Source organism: Aulonocara sp. 'chitande type north' Nkhata Bay, linkage group LG7 (genome assembly GCF_057382095.1).
Source record: "Aulonocara sp. 'chitande type north' Nkhata Bay isolate Kocher_YH1m ecotype deep benthic linkage group LG7, A_spYH_male_GT1.1, whole genome shotgun sequence".
In the NCBI taxonomy this organism is placed as follows: domain Eukaryota; kingdom Metazoa; phylum Chordata; class Actinopteri; order Cichliformes; family Cichlidae; genus Aulonocara; species Aulonocara sp. 'chitande type north' Nkhata Bay.
The window spans coordinates 18,412,008-18,437,852 of NC_141350.1; the positions used below are offsets into that span (position 1 = coordinate 18,412,008).

The window sequence follows — 25,845 nt, forward strand, 5'->3', positions numbered from 1 at the left end:
ACTAATGTTTAGTAAGTAGCAAGTACCTCCACCACTGTGGGATTTATTACTGGGCAGGTGTAAACAAACACACAACAGCAATAATGTTTAAGAAAACAAATTATTTAGCACTGTGCTAAATTATTCCTGTTGCACATTTGTTTACACTTACCTTTTGTGACACTGGTTCCAGCTCAGCAACGGCGCTGCCGTTAATGTTCGTTATTGTCCACCATTGTCTGAATGTTGTTTTCAAGGACATCATGGAGATACACTGCTATGGTGGATGAGGGTTGCATTTACTATTTGATTACAACCTGCAACCCACAGCATTACTCCTCATTAACTTAAGTCAGATAGTATCTGTAATTATGCAGATTCCCTCTGACTAATTACCTGGACAACTGCTCATATCACTAAATTAATGTGCGATCCACTGAAGCTGTGAAGTACTACTACTCAATCATTTTACACCCTTGTTACAATTTAAAAAAAAATAAAATAAGAAGCCTGTCTTCTTATGTGACACTTGAGCCACATCTTGATTACATTAGAGAGAGAGCGATGACTGTAGGCATGAACTCACGGACTGAGGGTCTAAAACTGCACAGACACAATAAAAAAAAGAAAGACCAAGAAGGCTGAATATTGACAGGGCAGCTGTCGGGGTCAAAAGCAGATGAATCTAAATAACTTTGATACCCTGTTTGCTCATTAACGCCAGAGATACACAGGGGTAGCAGTTATTACATGATGTTTGCTACATTTTTTAGTACAGGATAGCATTGGAGATGATAAAGTTATCATTTTTTAATGACGCATCTGGTAAGATTCCACCAAGATGGCAGATGAGAAATTCATCTGAAGCGCCATCAATTTCTAGGGTGAACGTTTGAACTCTGTGAGCATGTTTTTCATAGCTTCCCCATCAACATAAAATGACCTGCTCAATGAGGTGGAGACAGTGTTTTTCAGTCGGGCAATTTAAAAGTGTGGGGCGTTCAAAAGGCAATAAAGGAAAACAGTGTCTCTTTGTGTAAAGGAAGAGCGCTGATATAATTAATCCCATTGTGTTTGACTTAAAAGCGCAGAAAGGCAGCAGACTTGTGTACCTTTGCAGGCATTTAGTAATACATGACCTCAGTGATGAGCGATCTGATGGCCAACAGAGAGACCAATAACATATGCACGCATACAAACTCTGAGCTTGTTTTTATATCAGAAATTAATCTACTGACTAAGAAGACAAACACAAGGGTCTCGAATTGTATTATGAAAAGCAGTTATTGTTGATGTGGACACAGATAATGAGAGGATTACATTTCCCATCACAACAGGATTATGTGAAAAAAAAGACCATGAATTCAACTAAGGGGTTTATGGGAAAATATTTTGAAAATGCTCCCATGTGTTTCCATTTTTTAGGTAAAAAATATAAAAAGCTGACTCTGATGAAAGCCAGGCTGTGTGAGAGAAAAGAACAGAATAGAATAGAAGAGCCCTTTATTGTCATTGTACATGAAATTGTGGAAATCTACCTTCTGTTAACAATGACAACAAACACTACGAATCAGGCACTGCTGGGATTTGAACCCAGGATCTCCTGTTTACAAGACAGACACTTTAACCAACTAAGCATAAAACCAGCAAAGTATAACATTTAAATAGAATGCAGTCATTTGCAAATTATTTAACTCTCCTGGGTTTCGGGGCCTAATTTGTAGTTTTTGTTTTTTCATAATGTGCTTTTGTCTGCTGAGGCACCTTTATCTGAGTTACAATATGCATGACCTGTAGATTATTTATCAACTGTTTGTCCTATACAAGGCACGATTCGGTTCTGATGAGATGTTATTGCTATCAATCACGGTCAATCATGTGACCTGTCACAGGCGATAAGATGCCGCTGCCCTGTGTTTCACAGTCTGATGAAGAGCAGGTGTGCTTGAAACATCACACATTAAATAACAAAATTGGAGTTTTAGGATGAGAACCATTAATTCTTTTCTATTTTTCATAACAAGCTGAAGATTTTCAAAGAGTGTTTGATTACAAGGCCAAAAAGTTTAAAGAAATGCAGGATGTGGTTTAGCAAAGCTGTCCTTGAATAAGACATCATCTTGATGGCGACATACAGTATGTTGCTCCAAAACCGGCCTTATCATTTGCATCAATGGGAAGTTACTCATATTTATGGACCTCACACTATCATCAATACTGTACAGAATGGTTTCTCTGCCATTTATGCATCAAAACGCACGCAGAGTCCATGATTTTGATTTTGCAAGCAACTATTTGCTGTAGCTGTTTGATGGCAATGTTTTTTTGCTCCCGAAGGCAGTGCAGTGACTTCAGCTAGAGAATCAGTCTGTTTTTAATGCGGTGCTACCTGAGGGCACAAAGATTATGGCCATTTAGAGCTGGTTTCTACTTGTCCCCTGTACAGCACTTTCTCCAGATTCCCTGAATCCTTTAATGACATCATGCAACCTGAGGATGAAAAACCCAAATTATCTTATTTTAAGACTGAGGTACATTATTTTTAAGTTAATCTATGTTCACCTATTTTCCCTATTAGTCGTTCACAGTGCTGAAGCCTTCTTCATCTTTTTAGTCTTTTGTTCTCTCAGTCTGACACATGTTGTCAGCATCAAAACAATTTTACATTCGACAAGTATTTATGGTTTTAATGATTTACAGAAATAGCTGCATTCTCTTTTTATTTACAGCTTCCAAACATTTTTGGGTACAGAGTGGGGGGTAACCTTTTGAATGAGATTTAGTCAAACTAGGAAACAAATAACCTGCTGCTTCGTAAAATAAAAACTATAAACATTTAGAAACGGTGACCTAATGTTTTGGATTCTTTGTGCTGGATTATCTACCAAAGGCCTGAGGCAAATTTTGTACAGTTCGTTTTATAATTCTCCAGACTGAAAAGCATAAACACTCTTTTGGAAGCTGGAAAATAAGCTGTCACACTGACTGTAAGATGACCTCTGCAGAAGTAAAAGAAAAATCTTGGCTATTATTATGTTGGCATGTCTAAAGGAAGGAAAATGATTCATATAAAACATTATAAAAATGCTGTATTACTTTTGGAACACTGAACAAGTGAATGAATACATCAAAAATAAGAAAAGTAAGAGAGAATAAAGAGACTTATATCCAGTATATCCTTTGATCAGCACGTCCTCATTTTCCACCTCGCTGCAAATGTCATCTCTAAAGCGCTTTGTCCCAAGACTTTTCTGTCTCTTGTTAGTCTGTTGGTCCTGTCGTGTACACATATCTGTGTGCACAGCTATTCCTCTCCAGCCTTAAACCCCTGTGGTTGGCACCACAACATAATATTGTCTCACCACGTATATCAAACTGTCTCTCCTCTCAGTCCCTGCCAGATCCCACCATCACCTCCAGAGTTAGCTGCTCCATTACTTCAGGTCCAGTTTCTCCTGTTCTTTCTGTTGCCAATGTTAACTTTCCATTCTGCACATTATTCTTAATTTGACAGTCTACTGTGTACTTAGCTCCTCATCATGCTTTTCACCCGACATACACTGCTAACCCCGACCACCCTTTCTTCACTCCTCTGTCTCTAAACCCTCTCCCACTCAAGTTCTCTGCTTTTCAATAAATCTATAAAACCTTCGCCTTTGTCTGGGCACTGCTTTTGGGAGCAGCTAGTTGCTAAACTTTAACACAGAGATTGTTATTCAGAACCACACTATACCTTCACAGTAGGCATTATCATCTCGCAGTGGGCGGAAGCCATCCTTACAAACACAGCAGTCTCCTGCCTCCAGGTTCACACAGTCAGAGTTCTCCATGCAGCCGTTGCCCTCTGAGCAGAAGTCATGACCTGCGGGAGGCAGGGAGGAAAAGGGTGAGACTCAGAGGATAGAAAAGGAGAGGAGTGACAGAGGCATACAGAGGCAGTCGAAAGGTTATATCATAGCTCCACACCTTTTTTTTTCCCTCCACAGTATCTTAACTGTGGTGTTTTTACTAGTATATGAGGGCAATACACTCAAATATGCTCTCTACATCTGACTTCACAGAAAACTACGCTGCACTATGAATGAGTAGGTAAAAATTTAAAGACCATACTTATTATTTTACAACTTTCAATTCAATTTTCACATGCACTTTTTAACTGCTGCAATTTATTTTAAAATAAAGGAGATCTTTCTTACAGAAAAGAACAGAAAAACTACCCAACCACCTTGTAGGGAGAATTCATTTGAAAAAAAAAAGTGTAAATGGCATGCTGAATGACCTGAAATCAAATGTCAAAATCAAACAGTTAGCATATAAACATGCTCCAAAGGTGTGGAGGTTTCGTGCATTAACAGGTCTGAATTCTTGCATGTTTTCTGAAGCATAAGATCATGCTTCTTCAATACCTCTGCAGACTTTACAGCATCTGCCACTCAAAGCAATCTGCTCCGACTCCGGACAGTTGAGTTCGGGACAAGGCTCACTGGGGACCACTCGATGCATGGTCCTGTCCTGTGAAGAGAGGAGGCAAAATCCTTGTCAGCAACTTCTTAGGTGAACTCTGCCCCCTTCATTTCCTAAGGGCCCAGAGGTAATTATATAGGTAATTATTCATCCATTGTGTTTCCTCTTTCATGGCCCCACTCTCCCTGCTCCCGCTGTGTTCATTATAAGCCAATTACTCATTGGTCAATCACATTTTTTCACCCCAAAAAAACTACCTGTGGAAAGGGAAAGAAGAAGGGGAAAGCACGCTCTTCTTCTCTTGTTATCCTCAGCAATTTACATCAGGATTTATGATGCATCTTTATTACACTAACAGTGAATCAATCTTCTAGATTATCCCTGCATGTGCGTTTAGTCAGAGTGTAAAACCTGATTATGAGGTTCTGTTTCCCTGCATGCCTTTGGCAGGCCAATGTGATGATCTCATCCTTGTACCTCCAGCTGATGCCCTTTTAGATTCCAGATTGCCACAGATAGTTCGACAAAAACAACAGACCTCCTCTGTTAATTCCTAGTGGACAAATGTTTTCCTAAGGATAACCTTAAATCAGGAGGTTAAAAAGGCGTCCTTATAATATGCCATGCACAATATGCCATGCACAGGTAAAGTGCGTGAGCCGAAAAGTCCCCAAAAGTCTTCCCCCAAAAGTCCCCAAACAACTTTCCAAACAAGCCTTGCCATCTACTTCTGGGCACCCACCACCCAAAACTTGCACCCCCAACCCAACCCACCTCCCTCGCAGCCAGCAGGCAGACAGAAGATCAGAGACGTGACAAGCAGCTGTCAGGGGAAGCCTGCAGAAGTCTGCAGCAGTGGGCTGACTGACAGCACTTCTTTGATCTGCCTGTGACTGCCAGTCAGTTAACTGGGACTACAGATGGGCCAGGTGTGGGCAAGCAAGCCAGGCAGCTGTCTGAAACTGCAGATTCTAATGGAGGTTTGCAGAATTCATGGAGGAGCTGGATGATATGATAGAGCTGGGTGATTAAAAACTTCAAATCATTTTTCTGTGATTGATTGGGCCTGCCTGGAATAATGTCATCAAGCGAATTACTCCCAAAAGTGAGCAACCCACCCATCTGGTGCACCAGGCAGACAAAAGCAAATACTTTGAATAATTGGGGAATGAATCTAATTTGGGACCACTGTGGTATCTGATTTTTGGTACTGAAGAATAGATGTGGCATTCTCTGACTGACAGGTACACCTCTTTTTTACATTTTGGCCTCCAAATGTAAAATTGAGTAGTGGGATTCGGTCTTCTTTTCTTTTTTTTCTTTTTTTTTTGTAGGACAGCGACAAGACAGATCAATGACATTGAGCTAAAGCGGACAAACTCACAAGATGGGGTATTGTATCCTGCCACAGTGGGTCACACAGCGTAAGTATTTAGTAAGCTGTCATGCAGAGCAATATGGAAATTAGGAGACTTGAAGTGTTTAGGTCCATGAGGTAATGTGGGGTCTCTTTCTAAAAGACGTTCTAAAGAGCCTTCTAAATGAAAGTGGTTGCGTGTGTGTGTGTGTGTGTGTGTGTGTGTGTGTGTGTGTGTGTGTGTGTTTGCTTGCGTGCGTGCCTTTGTGTGTGTGTGCTGATATGACTTACCCTGCATTCAAACAGCAGGCACCTGCCAGCAGAGTCACGTACAGCTTTCTGATCTCCTTCCACCAGTTCTCTTCCACCAAATAAGCACACAGCTGTTAGCAGACACATAAATGCACACAAATAAATAATTAAATAAATAAATGGCACAATGAACAAACATTAAACAAATATGCATATAAAAAAACACTGTGCTTTTTAAAATCTGCGTTGGTTTATCATCTGCACAGGATAATAACCCTACATCTCCCTTTTTTAAATGGCTGTGACCTATTTTTAATTAATTAATGCAGGTCCAAAAAATGTGCTGGTGTAAGACATTTAGACAATATTTAATGATCACCAAAGAGTAGCAGAAATGTTAGCTGAACTGTGTGAAAGCTGTAGAATTACATGTGAGTAAAAAAATACAAATGAAGAATGCAACAAAGCGCTTGCAGTTGCCGGGTTTGGAGATGGAAGGATGCGAACAATGACACCTTTCATTTCCAAACAGATAACAGCTCAGTACTTATGATGCTTGAGTTTGAACAGCTGTTGAATACATTTTCATTATTTATTTTTTTTATTTTTTTGCATATAAGTATTCAGATTCTATTGATAAGGTAGAGCAGCTAGGCTCATGCTACATGCAGATCAATGATCTCCACAGAGAGCAAAGCAGGGACGGCACTTTCTTATATGGTGTTATTGTAATCTATTGTAGTTAAAACAAAAACAATTTTTATTAGCTTTTTAAAAATGTATCTGCATTTGTAAAGAAGGACCACATAATAACACAGTCTTTGCCTGGACATCCACTGGACATGGTCCCTTCAAAAAAATATTATCCATAGGTTAAGCCAGCACAAAAGCCTTCTGGTTTCTCAGATTGGCCCTTAATAAGTTAATAATGTCTTCAGCTACCAATCAGATGCAAAGAAAAACAAGATGGCCATAATTCATTTTGAATTCATAACCTCATTAATTGGAAAATAATGACTTTCTATTTGAATTTTCTTTATTGTTCTTTCTTTTCAAATTAATTCATCGGTAAAACCTTAGATCGAACCTAATGATCAAAACTGTCTCTTCATATATACACTGATAAAAAAATAAATAAATAAAGGGACACACTGAAAGCAACACTCAATACGAAAAAAATCATGCTGTATACATGAGTCATATGGACTGGGTAATGTGTTTGGAAGGACAGGATGCCACATCACTTGATGGAAATGAAAATCATCAACCTACAGAGGGCTGAATTCAAAGATACTCCGAAAATCAAATTGAAAAAATGATGCAGCAGGCTTTCAACCCATAATAATACAGAATAGTATTGAGTGATTCGTGTGGCCCCTAAGTGCATGTGTGTCTTCTATGTCTGACAATGTTCATCCTCCAGGAACTCCCTGCATATCCTCAGCACATGAGGCCGGGTATTGTTGTGCACCAGGAACGTCTGACATTGGTCCAAGGATGTTGTGCTGATACTAATGGTGGTCAGCCTGCCTAGCAAAGGTCTGTGCATACCTCCATGGATATGCCTCCCCAGATCATTATGGACCCACCAGGAAACCAGTCATGCTGAACCGTATTACAGGGAGCATAATGTTCTCCATGGCTTCTCCAGAACGTTTCATTTCTGGCACGTGTTCATCTGTGAAAAGCACTGAGCGCCAGTAGTGGACCTGCAAATTCTGATATTCTATGTCAAATGCCAATTAGACTCCATCATGCCAAGCAGCAAGCACAGGGCCCGCTAGTGGACGTTGGGCACTCAGGCCACACTCATGAAGTCAGTTTCTGATTGTTTGGTCAGAGACATTCACACAGTGTGCTGCTGGAGCTCATTTTGTAGCTCTGGCGGTGCTCATCCTGTTCCTGCAGATACCAGTCCAGCTAATGGTTTAAGGATCTTTTACGGCCCTGTCCAGCTCTCCTCGAGTAACTACCCATCCCCTGAAATCTACTCCATGCTCTTGTAACTCTGCCGGGAGACACAGCAAACCTTCTGGCAATGGCACGTATTAATGTGTAATTGAATTTGTAGGATCCAGAACTGCAAAAACTAGCAAAAGCAACAGAGTGGCAGCTAACAGTAAACCCATTCCTGTTTTGTAAGTTGTCTAACTGTTGTACCTCTGGTGCACCTCTTATTAATTTAATTAACACCAAAGCAGCTGAAACTAATTAATAACGCCCCCCCCCCTCCCACACACACACCCTACTGCTACTTAACTAGCCAGTTTAATATCCCAGAGGTTTAACTGACCTGATGCTATACTCTGATGAAAAGGTGTTCTTTTAATGTTTTGAGCAGTGTATATATTCTCTGACATCATACAAATGATTTAGTATGATGTGGGAAAATAATTAAAAGAGCCAAACAATCTGTCACAATATCACCCAAATTAGGGGTAACCACTTTTTCACCCCAGGAAGAACAGATGCTTCATTCTGGTTTGGAGCTTCTTATACGGCTTGAAAAGATTTGGGATCTGCATGTTCTCTGAAGAATTCCGATACAAATTTAATCTGAATTGTAAAATCGCATCATCATAACTAATTTACTAGACCTCACAACCAGCGGCTGAAATAATGAGGACAAAAGGCTCTTTAAAAAAAGGCTCATCAGAATTTTATAATCTGCTTACATCCTATCATGAGAGAGCTCACAGTTTAAGCTACACGCAAGGAACAACAATTCGGTTGCTGAAAACTAAGCAGAGGAAATTGGCATGTGTTGCAGGTGGTGAATACACTAAGAACTGGTCAATGCAAGCATGTGTAACTCCCACCAAGTTAAATCAATATAATTTAAAAAAAAATGCACCACGCCCGTAAGCTAAATACACAGTTGATAAAGAGACACTATTTTTCTCCAGGCTGGCAGAGCAGAAAGATTCAAATATTTTGAAAAGAGGTCAGAGTGACATGTAAGAAAATTATCTCAAACAGAAATTGCACAAGCCCTGAGCTCATTTCTACTTGGTTTATATCCAGACAAACAAAATTACTTCAAAAAAAGGAAGCAAACATTTTGACCCTTGTTTTTTAAATGCCACAAAGCTAACAGCATTGTTTTAGAAAATGACCAAATGTTACAAACTAAAAAAGACAAATGATGTGAGAGCTTCCATTTGAAATAATAAGTTAAAGGGAAAGTAAGGAGTGTTAGAAATTGTTTAGGGGACCTTTCTTGAAATTCGTAGATGATGTGGATCTAACAGGAAGTTGATCTGAATTGCTGTTGTTTGTAAAGAATAGAGGCTCTTGTTCAGATTGTGAGGTTTTTTTCTTGTTTCATCTGAAAAAGATTTGACTCATACTGTTCTCTTTTTGTAACTGCTGAACCCAAATCTGTGCGTCTCCGCTCAGCTGTGACCGCAAACACTAGTTAGATGTCAAGAGTTATTTAACAGTGCTGTTTAACGTGCATCACACACTCTGTCCTTATTATTTACACTTTTTTTGTGAGGCCTTTTTTTTAAAGCCCTCAGGTGAATACAGTTGAACCAAATCAAGCGTGTCAAACTCAATTAAGTAACAACAGAAGAAGTGATGGCATAATTAATATGCAGAGGGAGAAAGCACTCCTGAGTGAGGCACTGAGGAGAAGCTATTTCATGTAACTGGGGGTTCTTGGGGTGGTGGAGGTTAAAATAATCACATGGGCAGAAAGCGTGTGTTTGATGAGCAGTTGGGGTCAGACAGATCTAGTCTGATACAAGGGGGAGAAATGATTGACACTGGAGGTCAGGCCCTATCACAAAGCAGCGTATCATAAAAGCGAAGGACTTCTGAAACAGCCATTTGGCGCTCTACTTGACAGACCCGGCGCTGTGAGATAAGCCTTTAATTTGGAGAGCAAATCATGTCTTTGTAGCAAGGAAACTTGCGGTACACTTCTCTCCAAAGCGAGAGCACATGTAATTAGCTGTGTGTTTGTCTACCTCATTGACACAAGGGAGAATAGGGATATTGAGTTTAAGGGCATTACTTGCTACGTGTTTGTATTTGGGTAACACGGCAGCAGATTTACAGTCCCGCTTAAAGCCCCTGCGTATCGGCCTAGGCCTATGGTTCCGTGGAAAAAGATGCTGACACGAGATGATTAGCATCCCAGACTAATTGTCTCTTCCTGATAGAGAGTAAATCTTGTCTATTATTTGCTTTTGTAGCATTTTCACTGTGTCATTCGCTTACAAGCAAAGCAGGAAGAGGGATGGCAGAAGTGCGTGGGTGCTTGTGATGAAGAAGCTCTCAAATGAAGTCAGCCTGCACAAGACGTGGAGTCAAATCTGCTAAGAAATACTATACACACGCACAAAGTCTGGTACATTTTTCTATCGCTCATATGGTGTGTAACCTTAAACACATCTCAGGTGAGAACACCAGTTATTGAAAACACTCAGACGTACGGTAATAAATTCCTTTGCTTAATGCATGTGCTAGATTGTGTTCTATAAGTTGGCGGGCAGTTCTTTTTGCCTCTCAAAAGAAAATATATCACATCTGTTAAAGTTTCATTTGGGATACTATCAGCAGAATGTAAGAAAAAAAAGATAATACGATAATACCCACTGAAATCCATTTTTATTGAGAGGGGAATTGAGAGAATATGAGATGCAGAGTGCTGCGGTGAAGAGGCTAATAAGAGTTCATTGCTTAGCTCAAAGTCTTTCGGAAAAAAGAAAAAAAAACAGACCCTCTATGTAGCAATGTGATGAAATGGAATTATTTATCCAGCTAGAACATATCAGTGTTCAAAAGTTAATAAATGGACATTTATGGAGACACTATTGCCAGTGTGATTATGAGCATCGTTTTAGACCCTTCACATTCCCTTCCTCTTCACTTTTCTCACAGCCTCAACATGCCATGCCATAAATAGGAACTAGTTTACATCACATGCAGCGATCCCAGATTTACTGGCTCATGTCTGTGTGACTGGTGGCCATCTGTGTTTTGAAAGCCAGCTAGTGAATAATTGATTGGTCCATGTATATGCAAAAAGGATGGACTCATCTCAAGAGACATGTTAGGAGGTAGCTTAGCAACACAGCAGAGCCCTGGTCAATTGTCAGGCAGCCCTTGTGGAGGCGTTATATGTGCTCTAAATCTGGTGATGGAGGTTGTTTTGCTGTTATGTGTGCGCGTTTGTGCGCAATTGTGTCTATGATTGTATGAGTGTAGGAGGGTGCTGAGGTTAAGGGTACTTCACTCACGCTGGCACTCCTTGCAGCAGGCACCCTTTACGTAGGCAGGCGCTGTGCCCGCCGGGCACTGAGGGGGAGGGCAGGAGATGGCCTCACATTGCACCGTGCCATTCTGGTAGAGAGAAACACAACACTTAGTTTAAAGAGTGACTAGTAGAACTCAAGTGACACTGGGCGTTTGGTGCTTGAACTGATACATATTACTTCAGTATCAACAATTCTAAAAATCTGACTATATTTATATTGATTTTCTTTTTTGGAAATAATCGCCTAAATTGGGCAAATACTACATTTTGAACAAGATATATAATAATTAGGATTTAACATTAAAAAATAAGACTGGAAAAACTGAAAAACAACTAATATCGGGTTTTACCGATACCCACAATGATATTTGGTGATTTAAAAATCTGATATGTCGGCCAATATTGTTTTTTCTTTCAAACGCAAATAGATTTCCCCAATAATTGTCCTCATTAACATAATATAACAATGCTAATTAAATATAATCTTTACTTGGAATACTCGAGAACTCCTGGCAGTACTGTTTGGTGGTAATTGGTGGGGTACTGCAGGAAAGTTACAGAGCGCCCTCTGGTGGGCAATCTATGCAGTGTCGACACTCATAAAATAGTTGAAGGGTGTTTCTCACATCTCTTCCTTTTTAATTTATGTACTGGCTTTTATAAATGATGATGAAACAGCTAATATCAAAGGCTGATATTGGCTAATAACATTGTTTCTGGACTTCAAACATACATTGGAATTTCTGTCAGCCATTTTTAAATCCTTACTGTCCAACATACAATTGAAGCTAAACACAGTGGTCCATCAATAAATTATATTTTTATGAAGCTAGTATTTGTTGATTTTTTGGTAATGATGAACTACTACATTATGTTGATGTTTCTATTATATTGTTCACCCCATTTGTATAATTGGCATAGGCTAAACGCATGCAAGGCTGCTATTGAAATTAATGCATTTTAGACTGTAATTATGCCATTATAAATACATTATAAATCACAGGATGCACAGATGTTTGCAGCTTACTCAACCCCCCAAATCCTATGTTGCATCTTCTAAATATTCAGAGGGTTCTGGCCAAGCCGAGGACTATGAATACTGTGCTGCGAATCCACTAAACTGAAGATTTCTACAGTAATCTGCATATCTAACATATTTCAATACTATCTCCTTTTCTCCGGCTGTTACTGTAATTAACATAGTTTCCACGGATGAAAGCTCTGTGACAGCAACATTTATGAACCTGATCCACATAATTGATAACATCTTAATGCATGACCTTTGAATTTTAAAGGTCACAGCTAATTACCACCCATAAGGTAAGAACATATCCCATTTAATGCCTTAATTGCAGCCCAGGAGTGGCAAAACATCTATCCCGACGAATGAAGCGATTTCATTGGATGAGTGGGTAGAACAAATCCCTGATGATAATTATCATCTGTCAAGTGCAATTAGGTGCGGTGCACTGAGAGATATGTGATTTCCTATCTTTTGCATGTTGGGCAGTGGTGCGCAAAGTCATCTCATTGGCTGGTTGGAGCAGTTCAGTAGCAGTGAATGAGTTTCATGTTCCGAAGCTGAGTAGACTGAAAGCCAGTGAAATCTGTTTGTCGATGTAGTACAAGCACAAGATCTCCAGCCGCTTATAATTCTTCTTTTGGCAATTATTCACACTTTGTGCAGCACAAAGTAGACCCTTGAGAGAATAGCGTATTATTAAGCACTGCTGTTGATGCGTCTAATCCTGAGTACTGTGGAGGTTTTTAATACAGTATCTTTTCTTGGGTAACTAGGGCAACCCTCAAGCTAGTGCATGAAAATAATGATACTACAAGCTGTCAACAACGGTGCCCCTGCACTTTGCACCTCTACCTCACCCAAAGCCCTATCTTCACACACTTGATCAACAGGGGTTCAAGACAAAAAGGCAGCTTACAATAAGAGCAGAGAATGTATGTCTACACACAGACGCTTGCACACACAGTCGCACATCAACTGAGGCATGCACACGATACAATAAATACAACAATGCATGATTAAAAATGCATGTTGTCAGACACAAATGCATATCCCATTCATACAAATGCCCGCACACATTCATATCTCGCTCACATGCCTGCAAACATATAATCACACACAGCGAGACAAGTACATAATTTCAGACCCAGTATGTTCAAATGCACACAATCACAAAACCGAATGTCCCCTCCCCTTTCTTTTTAATGGTCAGACACACACACACTAGCATGCACGCAGAAGCAGTCGAGCACCCTTGTGAGAAGCCCCACCGTGCATGTGCAATTCCTGCAGCCATCTGTCCAGCTTTCATCCTCCCTGTAGACGACCCCCTTGACGCTGCAGGTTCTCTCACAATAGCAGCCATCCAGCCCATTCATCTTCTCCTCCGCCCTGGACAGCTGCACCACCAACACCCCCCCCCCCCCCCCCCAACACACCCGAAAGACAAAAACCAAGTAGAAAAGAAGACATGAGTCAGCCTCATTCTATGTCTATATTCACATGAAAAAAGGAGCTTCAAAAGCAAACCAGTAGCATCACAAAACTCATACTATTAACACCTCATACACTCTCAGTCTCTCCATCAGAAGAGAAAAGAGTTCATTAATAGGCAGAGCCAAATGTTAATACGGCTCTGAATGCCTGTTGCAGTGAATGTTAATAACAGAACCGTACTGACAAGGGGATATATTTTACTCATTTAATTCAAAGGAGCAATTACCGTTCCTCTCTCTGTTTTGGATTAAATGTCAAATCAGCACAAATAACATACACATTACATTACCTTGCTGGATGTTTTTGCAAGTATATCCTGTAGCTCCATGATTTTCTGCACTAGTCCATGGAAATCATTGCAGGTTGGACATGCTGACATACAAGGAACAATACAAAAGTAACTTAGGTACGTGCAATAACGTGGTCATCATTTCTAAAAATCTATGTTATCTAGCAGATAAAAACCTGTCTAACCATATAACAGTTTTTAAACACGTTTAATAGTAGAAACAGTTCAGTAGTTTAACAGTAATAGTTAATAATTAATAATAACATTAATAATACTTGCTAATGTTTTTTTCTTTGAAGGAGGAAATTTCACTTGTTATTTTATATTACAAAAAAATGTCCTCTCTGTAAAAGGGTGTAATTTACTGGAAAACGCATTAAGCAAACTTTTTGAGGGACAGGAACATATAATCCATGTGAAAAATCATTTTAAAGCATGAGGTGTGGGTGTGTGGTTTTCACTCTCTGCAAAAATAGTTTTTGTCTGCAGAAACTCTAACAATGAGATAGGTAAAACAGCCACCTGGAATATAAAAAAGGTTCCTAGTGAAAACACATCATCATAGCGCACAATAAAACATTTCACTGTACAACCAGTGACTGAATGGGGAAAAAAACATTGCATCAGAACATTTCTAAATCAAATAGTCTCACAGATTGCCACTTAAAAGTAATGTGAAACCGATTTCTGAAATATGCCTGATACAGTTTATTTCATCTAGCATATTTTCTCAGATAAAATTTCACAGCTTTTTGCACTGATATAAACAGCTGGTTTCTTTGTCCTCGCAAAACTGAATAAAACTGAACCATCATCAAAATCGTGGCAACAATGAGGATAACGATCACACAAGAAAACCCACTTTTTGCTGATTGACTAACTGCAAAACACCCCACAACTGTTAAACGCCTTAGCGCTACTCAGGATTTAAAAATACTACTAATAATAAATAATAATATCAAATAAATACAAAATGTACGTTTTATCTATACTGTGATCTAAAAGTGGGGTTGCAGGTAAATAAGTTAAAATCGGTGTAAACTAAGTTTGAGGGTTATTCAGAATCAACAGTAATGGGATTACTGCACTCACTTCTGTTAAGGTCTGGACACTGTGAGATGTAACCCTGTGGCATCACCAGGATCTCCACGTCCTGCATCACTCCCTACATACACAGACATAACAACCTTTTGATCATAGGGAGTAACACCTCATGCTAAAAAGAAGAAAAATATAGAAGAAACATCAAGCAGGTGTAGTAAATACATGAGGACTTTGAGAGTTGGGAGTGTGGGTAGGGTGGTAATATTTCTCTAAGTTGTCTAACTAATTAATGTTTGAGATAATGTGGGACCCAAGCATATGTATCCTCACAAAAATAAACAGGTAGAATTGTGTTTTTCACTGTGAAGTATGACAGACAGGTTGTTGGGTGATTGTTGGATAATATGTGTCCCAGACTGTCGCTCTGATCAATCATCTCATATCTGCAAACCTACAGGAGGTTAATTATGTGGCCAATTTAGCTGGAACGTGGATTTTTTTTTCCCAATCTCCTCTGATAAGCATAAACAGGAGATAGAGATTCAATCATTTCACAAGTCCAAATTGTCCTACGTCCGAATCCCAAACACATACCTGTGTTCAGACACTCTGTTGCCATAGTAACCAGGTCCATTTCACTCCATGGGTGCATTTATTACCTTTACAGAAGTGGAACAGTGCAACTTAGGAGAAATTGTTTTTTTAAATTGTCTCGCCACTTCAATTTGCCAACCATAAATGTAAAATCCTGGGGAAATTATTTGCTGATTTTTCACGGTAACGTGCAGAAATGGCAGAAGATAGGAGCTGTGTCGATCAAATTTGAAATAACACTATTTACTTACCGGCACAGTATAAATTCTGCAAAATACAACTGCTACAAACCATAAACAGAAACTGTGTTATAATGTGTATTGCATATTACTTGCACATTATTGTTTTGTTTAAACTAAGATGCCAAATTACAGTTATTTGCTTGCATCGCTGAATAGGAAATTTTTAGTGGTTAAATATTGTTGTGTTTGTGTGAAAGAAGGGAGCTATTATTTAATAACTGTGCCCAACAATATTTTAGAAAGTAAAGAGGGATTTTTTTAATGGGCAGTGAGAAAATACTTAATATTAACACATAGAAAAAATTAATCCAGTTTTTGATCTGCAAAAATTAGATACCCTACCAGGCCAAGAAAAAAGTGAACTACTGAATAACTTCAGTTACTAGATAAGACATTTAGTTATCTATAGTGTCTGAATGTAAAAAAACAAACAAACAAACTTCTTGAGTAAAGAAGCAACAGTGCATGTGCTCTGTCTAAAGTCTTAATGATGATTTTCTCATTTTTAGCTAACACATACAGATATTGACCATTTCTCTATGTGTGTGGGCGTGCATGTGTCCTAATGAAGTAGTGTTTAAAAAAGACGAAAGAAAAAGAAAAAAAGGAGATGTCTTCCCAGCAACTAATCAAGGATTCACAGAGTGGCGAGGAAAGATGCTGCTGTGTGACAAGATTAGTGGGTGACCTCCAGAGCTTCTTTCATCAACCAATTAACACAGAGGAAATTCAAATGCCAGGACATAGTGTATAAAGCATTAACAGGTACACATACACACAGCCATCACCACACCATCAAACACAGACCTAGTCACCAGCAGATTGATTAAAGTAGTTAAAATTGCTAGTAAGCTGACATTTTGCCCCAGCAAGTCTCCCCAGGTGGGAAATTTGGGAGTGCGGTCTAGTCTGAAAGAGGCGATATAAGTCTCTCTGTCTGAAAAACAATACTATAGACTAAGCTTAATGAGCATAGTCCAGAGGCTATTTAATGATTTCTCCCAAATAAGCATGGTGGGGGTTGCTGAGATAATTGCACTGGGCTTAGCTGCAGACTAAGGCACAGGGAACAAACAGTGACAAAAAAATGTCAATTCCTAGGGTAGGCAGAGCAGCCCTCAAATTAAAATGGTAAGCCTTGAGAAATGCATGCAATTAAATCCAACAGCTATAATAAATAAAAACAAACAAGCCAAACAAAGAGGGAAAGGATACAGTATAAACCAAGACTGAGTACGGGGTGAAAAGATGGTGCCGCAGCTGAAATGAATTACTTGTTTGTGCTATTCTGAATCATTTATGGCTTAGTAATGACAGATCAGGAGAGGCATCAGCATGCATATATTCTGGAAAAGAGGTTTTTATTGCAGCATTAACCTTGAAGAAGCCATGAGCAGCGTTTCTCTGTCCGAGCCAAAAGGAAGTATCCTCGGGTATGTCCATGTAGGGAGGTTCCACCACCCGCTCATAGATCCTGAAAAAACATGATCATAAATTGGTCAACGGCTAAAATCACAAAAAAGTCAGTTATGCTACCTGTTTGGCTCATGTGATGAAAAGATGCCCCCCCCCCCACCCCCCACCCACACTGCAGGTCCTGCCCTTTTAAATCCTTCTGTTAACTCTTTCCCTATGCAGGGTATAGATAGCCACATGCTTTCTTGGATGCACATGGCGTTGCCGTCTGTTCTCTTATCGTGCCAAGAAGGATCATCACACGCAAACAGTGACTCCCATGTCATAGTGAGCAGCAGAGGCATGTAAAAACGCCGGTTTCCTCAAGGTGAGTTCAACCTGCGCCGGACCCATGAGACATATGGCCGATGTCGATACGTGCATGCCAGAGTCAGCAAGTGAACACGGTCCATACACAACGCAGCATGTCATGGCCTAAAAACACAAACCATAGTTTAAAGCGCCGTATTGTTACCTAACAGGTTTTGGTTTCACTATTGTCTTTCAGTGAGTTTCTGCTTTTGGAGAGATATTACACATTGTATTTTTCCATGCAAAGACACAGACAAAAAAACCCTGAAAGATGATCCAGAATAGATTTGATCACTTAGTTTAAAGTAATTTAAAGTCCTATTTAAATTAAAGCACCACATGCTAATTCAGTATGAGAAATCTCTTTTTTCCCCAAATTTAAAATCGGTATCTCTCTAAGCCTGGAGTCATTGCAATAATTTTTACATGATTTAACATAGCAGTATCTATTGCCGTGTGAGTTGGAGGCTTACAAATGCAACTCATTGCAGAAACTCAGAAAACAGATTTTATGTGAATTAATTATATTATGGCAGATCAGGTCATTCAGATAATGAAGGTCCTTGCGCGGTATGTTGCATGAGATTAGTACTTGCAAAGTTTGAAGCTGATACACAAGCGACATTTAAATCTGTATTTTTCCTTTTAAAAGCGAAGACTCTCAATCCAGGATCTTACCTGTTACAGTCCACATGTAGTATGACGTGAGATGCGCTGACGGCGACAGAGACCTTGTGCCACTGGTCGTCAGCCAGGCTGTAAGGGAACACCTCCGTGTGATCCTGCTGCCCTTTGGTGCGATAATGAAGGCGTACTTCACTCCGTTGGCCGCTGCTCTCGAGTTCCAGGAACCTGCAACACAATAGTTCCAGCAACTTAAGTAAAAACCATGGTAAGTTCTGTGACACCTTCCTGCGTCTTACAGTGTTGCAAAGTCGTGTTGCTTAAAAAAATGTATTTGTCACACAAAGAAATGCAAAACTGTCTGAACTCCTCTATTAAGAATTTGATCACATTAAAGGCTAAACATAGGGGTGCTGTATTGCTGTCTAATGCAACATCAGCAGCACACAGCAATGGCCCGCATGCAGCGATTCAACTCTTTTCGTTAGAGCATTAGTATTCCAGGAGAATCCTCTTCTCCACACCACCGAGATTCACCCAGCACAGTGACACTAATGGAAAGAGCTGCCGATACACACTCATCACCTCAGCGTTTTAAAGACAGACTTATTTGAACAAGAGTCATTTTCAAGAAACATTATTCAAAAGAAAAATAGACAGTGTAGCAATGGAATTGATTTATCTGCAAACCACATCTAATAGATTTACTCTCCCCTAGCCGTGCATGCACATTCATCTTGACTCCATAAACGCGCTAGCTAACACTTTGGATGCTGAATTATTTCTGCCATGTTTTAAATGAAACCATGCAGTGCTGCTTTGTTGCATATGAATGGCTGGGAAGGCTAATCATCAGTGGGAGAAAGTCATTAACATCCCTGTGAGCTCTCTTCTCAGGACCGACTTTAATGTACAGACTGTTCAATCAACGCATTATGTGGAATTTAGATTGCTGTTCTGATCATCCAACGGCTCAGCTACCACAAAGTAATGGAAAACATTAGCATGCTAACTGCAGATAGTGTCTCATCAGTTTTCGATTCACAATTACAGACTCGACGCTTGCATCGTTGATGGACTGTGAATAATACTCTGGCATACAGGGTGATTTTCTTTGTTTATTTGACTAGTGTGTAAAACATCTAAATGCTTATCAAATACAAATATCCAGTCTGCTCATATGACAGAACAGAGAGTTACTAAATTTAGAGCGAAACTGCAATCATTGGGCAGGGAGATTTATTCTGACAGGCTTCACTGTACTAAATGAGCTATACTTTAGTTTCCCAGTGATACACATGAATCACTGAACTTTCTTAAAATGTATTTTATTTAGTGTATTCCATTCATGTATCTGCAAATAAATCCAAAATTAGCTAATGCTCCACTTTACCTGTGTACGACAAAAGCCGTTTTACACACGTGGTGAAACGAGAAGTGATCTTACCTGTGTTCAGAATGATGGATGGAGAGGATCACCCCAGAGTTCAGGTGATCCTGTTTGAGGGTCACCAACACAGTAAACTCATTCTTGCCTCTTAGCTTCTGGACCATTTGCTCTGAGACCTCCATGGGAGCTTTTACTTCCCTGGAGGACCCTGGATTAAAGACAGGGATTAGAAGAAATTATTAATACCATCAATAAATACGTCCTCAGAAAGACTGTCTATTCATCTGACCAAAACATCCCCACTGGGAAAATAAACTCCAGAACTAACAATGTGTCTTTAGCTAGAGCTGGATCAAGAGACCCTGAGTCTTTATGGGGTTTCCCATAAGTTTTTCTTTTTCACTCACTGCGTTTCACTCTTTGTGCTTACTTACTTACGTACTTTGCATTTAATCATTAATTATTATTAATTACTGGCTTTCTTCCATACTTTGTTTCCTGTTATGTCTCCCTCTTCCCTTCTCTCCCAAACCAGTCACCACAGATGGAAGAAACATGAGGAATCTTCTCATTAAAAAGGGAGTTGCTGTTGTGCTTTGGTTCTATATAAATAAAAATTAAATGAGTTATCTATTCTTTTTCAGCTCCTTTAACGATGTATGAAAAACAGAAGTTCTGGTTGAAACAGTGAATCGACACAACTTTTCCTTTTCCTTTTGTTGTTAACTCTATTGCCACTATTGATATATAATATTAACAATTTAGTAAGAATAACAAATTAGTCGATGTGAAAGTTATGAGTAAAATGTGCTCTAGTGAATCTGCTGTATTGTGGAAAACTAGACAACATTCTGCTGGGATTTTATAAATATTTCATGTAGTGACATAAGACAAGCCTGATAAATTTTAATTCATGAAATAAAAATCAGCACTAAACATTCAGAGCACTGGCACAAATTACAGTTTATTTATTAAAGTGAGAGCAAAATGCTAAAGAACAACAAAAAAGTGCCAAGCTTAAAAGCTTTATTAAGCTGCAAGTCAAATACTTCCCAAATAAAACCTTTGACATTTACTGCATTCATTTGGAAAACAGCTTGAGTACTGTTTTTGGTCCAAGAATTGTTCATATATATAGTTTATTGTAAACTCATGGCTTCCTAATAAAGGCCAGCTGCTGTAAATCTCACCTCAAGCAAAACTTCTGAAGTTGTCCGCCTGCAACAACCCTTTGCTGCCAAATACTGTACCAGCTGGACAGTGATGACCACCTCTGTCTAATATGCTGTTTGTCCTTTGTATTGTAGGATAATTGACCCACATAAACACAAAGAGACCTGAGAATGCTGTGTGGTATCTGATACAAACATTTTTTAGCTCCAGCATCTTCAAAGAGCTGTGAATTACATCAAAGTTGATCCCGCACATCCTGTGTTTTGTCAGAAACACTCATCTCATCAAGTCTTCAAAATGGGACTTCAGAAAACAGTGGGTAATGTCACGGTAGCTACATCCATTTTTTAAACTGTCTTCGACAGCTATTCACCGCTTCTAGTCAAAGGCGCGCCACAAGCCCTGTCATTTTGGAGTTGCTCTAACCTAGTCATCTACCATAATGATTTGGCCCTTGTTGTTCTGGCCTTTACACCCACCTACAACACTAAGGCTGTATCAGTGGATGATGATAAACAACAGTCAGAGTGCGTGACAACAGCTTGCCAATCAAAGTGCTCTTTTTTTTTTTCCTTTTGACTTGTTTTCCTGTGTGAACACACAAGTTCACGTTCCCACATTTGCTCTCTTTCAAATTACCGTTGTGAACCACTCTCATCTCAAAATAAGCGAAAACAGAAGAGGAACATTTCTATTTCTAAAATTGGAGCTTAATGTAGCCGTGTGTTTGCAGAGATGCTAGTTTATCTCGTGTCTTTAACCTTATTTATGTCACCAGGTGTTGTGTGAGTTTCTGGTAAAAGACCCTGCTGTGTGTGAGGTGAGCACAGCCAGAGCAGGAAGAGATAGGTGAGCCACCTTTATGCATCAAACAGACTGATCAAGTTAGCAGAGCTATGATAAAAAGAACTATAATCCTAAAGCAAACTTAAGTGTAAATCATTTATGGCTGTGTGTGAACGTCTCTCTCCAGCTGGTTCTTTCTCTTTATGCTGGAAATGGGGAATAACCTCTTCTCTGTCTTTGTCTCTCTGGCCAGCAGTTACAGTGCAGCTGTATGTCTGGACCACATACTATGCACAATGTACAGCAGATTCCTCAATCTTAATGGCTGCATGGCAGCTATGGTATTGGTTATTGGCATAAGATAATTAGACTATGGAGAAAACTGCTCAACCCTAATGTTTACTATAACTTAACTGCTGCTAATATATCTTAGAAAATAACAAGTGCTCTTGCTAAAAAAGATCAACATTATTCATCATCTGTCATCATTTGCCAAAGGGGATAATGATTTCTCTCACTGGTGCAGGCTAACTTAAAAATCAGGTCAAGTTACTTACTCCTAGGTGTAGTATTGGAATAGCCGTATTAAGCTGCGGACTAGAGGAAAAATAAGTAATACGGGTGCTGGTGTGGATGGGAGGGTATTTTCTGTGTGTAGTTAGCTGGTAAACTCCTGTTCCACCAGCGTGCCCCCTTTCCCTCCCCACCAAGTCTACACAGACGTCTATGTTACTTTAATGGAAGCATCAATAAAAGATGACGTTTCTCAGAAGCAATCACATCAAAGAGCTCACTTCCAGCTACGGGATGCATGCACGATGCCCTGGCACACTTAAGCGCTCCAGGAAGCTAGCATTTCCTCAGTGTATTAGCATTACTTCCAGCTGGTGGGAGTAGCCAATTAACACAATGCAATGTGAAACTTCAAGAAACGCTGTGATGAAGACTGAATACGCATACTCATCACTTACATAAGACACAATGACAGCATGCTTTAAAAAAAAGGCCTGTTTCGATTCAGTTGCGGTACTTGCAGTGTACACTTATAGTGCAAGCATTAGCTTTTTTTTTTCTTCTGATGCAGGCTTTTAAGCCCATTAGGTGCATATTTTGAGTCATTTCTCTTTAAACAAAAGCGTACACTAGATTTGTCTCACACCAAAGGAAATGCAGAGGGCAGGGATTCATGCATTTTGCATCACCAGTGGAGTATCATCCCAGTGACATTGGCCGGGGTGGGACAGATGGCCCAATGACTGCAACAGGGTTTCTGCTGAGCAATAATCTGCTGCTATCAACAGATCCTACTTAGTAACCAATTCCAAATGGCACTGCTGACAATAATCTCAGAATGAGTTTGTTTTCATCAAATTATTAAATGGTAATTTAATCTGTAGTCAGATTTAATTGCTTTTATTAAGAAAAGTGATATATTTATTGTCATGGTCTCCTGCCCGGCTACATGTGTTGTTTGGTTTTCTCGCTCTCTCTCTCTCTCTCTGCCTGGGCGGAGCTCACTGTGGGCTCCCGCCCTTGGCCCACACACCTGACAACAATCAGCTGTCATCACCTAGGAGCACTATTTGAGGCTGGAACACAGATCCTCTCGTCGCTGGATGATTGTACTACAGACGTTAGTGATTCTCCCAGCACCTGTGAACCTGTGCGTTGTGAGTGACTTCCCTCTCTTCTGCTACAGAGACTTTCCTCCCCGGACCTGTGACCTCCCTGCCGTGTGAACGTGTGTAAGTTTGGGCAAGAAGACGTGAGCGAGTGTGAGAGCGCTTCCCCGTGATTCCCTGGAGTTTGGATTTCCCTTCACTGTATATATCGTGCACTAGTGCTGTAAATAAACTGTTTTTGGAGACGGCTAACCGCTCTGCGCTTGAGTTCCTACTACCAGATTGTGACATTTATAGTCTTTGATATTATGCACCGGTCAATCTACTGCCATGCCATGAGTTGAACAGAAAGTAAAAATGACATCTCAATCATGAGCAAAATAAGCACAGCAGGAGCATCTGTCAGGGCGGGGCCCAGGGTTGATGAGGCAGGGGGGATGGTAAGGATCAAGGAACCTCTACTACTTGTCTGCTCTACAACTTGGCAGCTATGAGCCATTGGCTATATGTGGACAACTCTCATCACCCATCTTATTACTTTAAGAGAAGGGGCATCTTTATATGGGTCTTTAAGGGCTTGTCGAGTAGAGGCTACGTTGGCATGGAGCAAAAAGATCTGTCTACACTGAATGAATTCAATCCAGCAAAGATTAAGTTAGCATATGTATTAGGAGCATCTCTGCATTCCTTTAAACATATACGTGAAAAACGAGTAGATGAGTTTGTGCTGCGATGAGTAGGACAACTTTCCCATGTGCCAAATCAATAAGGCCCTGCTGAGGGGGGCCTTTGGTCAATTATATATTGGCAAGTGCCTGGATGGGACAGCCACCTGCTCCTAATGACCACTCTGATGTGAGCTACCGACACAAAATAGCTTGAAAATGATGACACGGTGCATAAAATTCTAATCAGCGTATTTTCGGTGCAATAACACATCTCACGTCATCTGTTGTCGATGTTTACAGGCTATAAGGAGCAGCTGATAGTGAAGAAGCTGCTTTTGAGACACACAGAGTTTTATCAGCCGACTAAAGATCTCCAAAAGCCTCAGGCTCAATAGCATCCCTCGGAAGCGCAGCTTAGGGCTACAGCCTAATCTTATCTCCTGGGTACATTCTGCTTTATTAGTTATACTCAGGCCACGATTTCCATCCCTCAGCGTCACGTCTAATCTTTAACTGTCTAACGGTCTTATTTTGTCTGACCCATGGTACACAAGCCGAGCACTCCCATTCACCCATCCACCCCCACCCACACCCACGCACTCTATTCTCATAGAAAAATATTGGCAGAACCGCACCAATCATCAGCTAACACATTTAGCATTTCGAACAGGTGCCCCCACAGCACAGCGTGAGAGGCCAGATACGCCCAGCTTTGCCACAATCCTTTTCTCACACACTGCTTTCATGTCGACCTGCGCTCACAGAATGGGAGTTTTTCTAGTGAACAGACGCCGAGTTTCTGTCTTCCCACCACGCAAAAGGCATTGGTTAGCGATTTATAAATTTCTCGGAGTGAAATTGCTACTAAAAGCACCATCGCTGATATTAAGTATGAAGATTACAGCCTCGTTTTTATGCGAATAATGAAGAGTTTCGTTCTCCGGTCTCTAGTGGATTGCCAGAACAAAATAACACCTCCTACATCTTTTGCAACAACTCTTCAACAACAGTTTCCAAATAAGCGATGTTCCTATCAGTTAAGAGGGACTGAGCCATGAGCTGCAGAGAATGTATAAAGCCAAGAGGGGTCCAAATAACGCATTGATGCAATCAGAGGAGGGAAGACCCAACGCTGCCATAAACCATGTAAACTTGTCATATTACACAATGTTTTTACACAAGACATTTTATCTGCTGGCCTGAGTGTAGAGGGATGTGCGTGGGAGGGACAGGCAAGAGAATATCTCTCTTGGAGGATTAGAATAATGATAAACTCTCCGCCAGAAGCAAACTCAAAACCCTTCATTACTATCAATGCACACGCACAATCACCTGTGAACGCATGCACGTAGATGAACAGGTGTGGACAGCAACACATACGCAGACACTGTAATGCCAACATTTTGCCTAGCCTGTGCAACTCTAAACAAACACTGCGTCAGTACAGAGAGAGAAATGGATGCAGAGGTCTGCGGTAAGGTACCTCTACATACACTAGACACATATACAAAGACCAGCCCCCTAAAGGTCATTACAGCTCCTAGATATTCCGCCACACTCAGGCAATCTGCATTCGGCGGACCATCTCCCCCCCTGCTGTGTCTCCACTCTCCTGGAACAAATACTAAACTGAGCCAAGGGCACCTCCAGTAGTGCCTTGGCCAGCAATATTTTCGCAATTCTCAGATCGCCTCCTCGGTGACCGCCTGTCTGACATTCACACATACACACAGCTAATGACAGCCTTCCAGCCACCCAACTGTATAACAACCCTGGGGGGATAGAAATATCTCCCCCTCCATGGTCACTG

General features: G+C 40.3%; 1 protein-coding gene across 1 annotated transcript in view; it reads right to left on the reverse strand.

Annotated features, from left to right (window-relative positions):
• The window catches only part of nell2a (neural EGFL like 2a), an 87,002-nt gene that overhangs the window by 55,257 nt on the left and 5,900 nt on the right, over nt 1–25,845 (reverse strand). Inside the window, exons 3-12 of the mRNA XM_086299206.1 lie at nt 19,844–19,994; nt 18,451–18,624; nt 17,383–17,479; nt 15,218–15,290; nt 14,126–14,208; nt 13,611–13,739; nt 11,302–11,404; nt 6,092–6,183; nt 4,386–4,491; nt 3,713–3,841 (exon numbers count right to left, since the gene is read on the reverse strand). Of these exons, the coding sequence (XP_086155332.1) occupies nt 3,713–3,841; nt 4,386–4,491; nt 6,092–6,183; nt 11,302–11,404; nt 13,611–13,739; nt 14,126–14,208; nt 15,218–15,290; nt 17,383–17,479; nt 18,451–18,624; nt 19,844–19,994 (1,137 nt within the window). The remainder of the gene's footprint in view (nt 1–3,712; nt 3,842–4,385; nt 4,492–6,091; nt 6,184–11,301; nt 11,405–13,610; nt 13,740–14,125; nt 14,209–15,217; nt 15,291–17,382; nt 17,480–18,450; nt 18,625–19,843; nt 19,995–25,845) is intronic.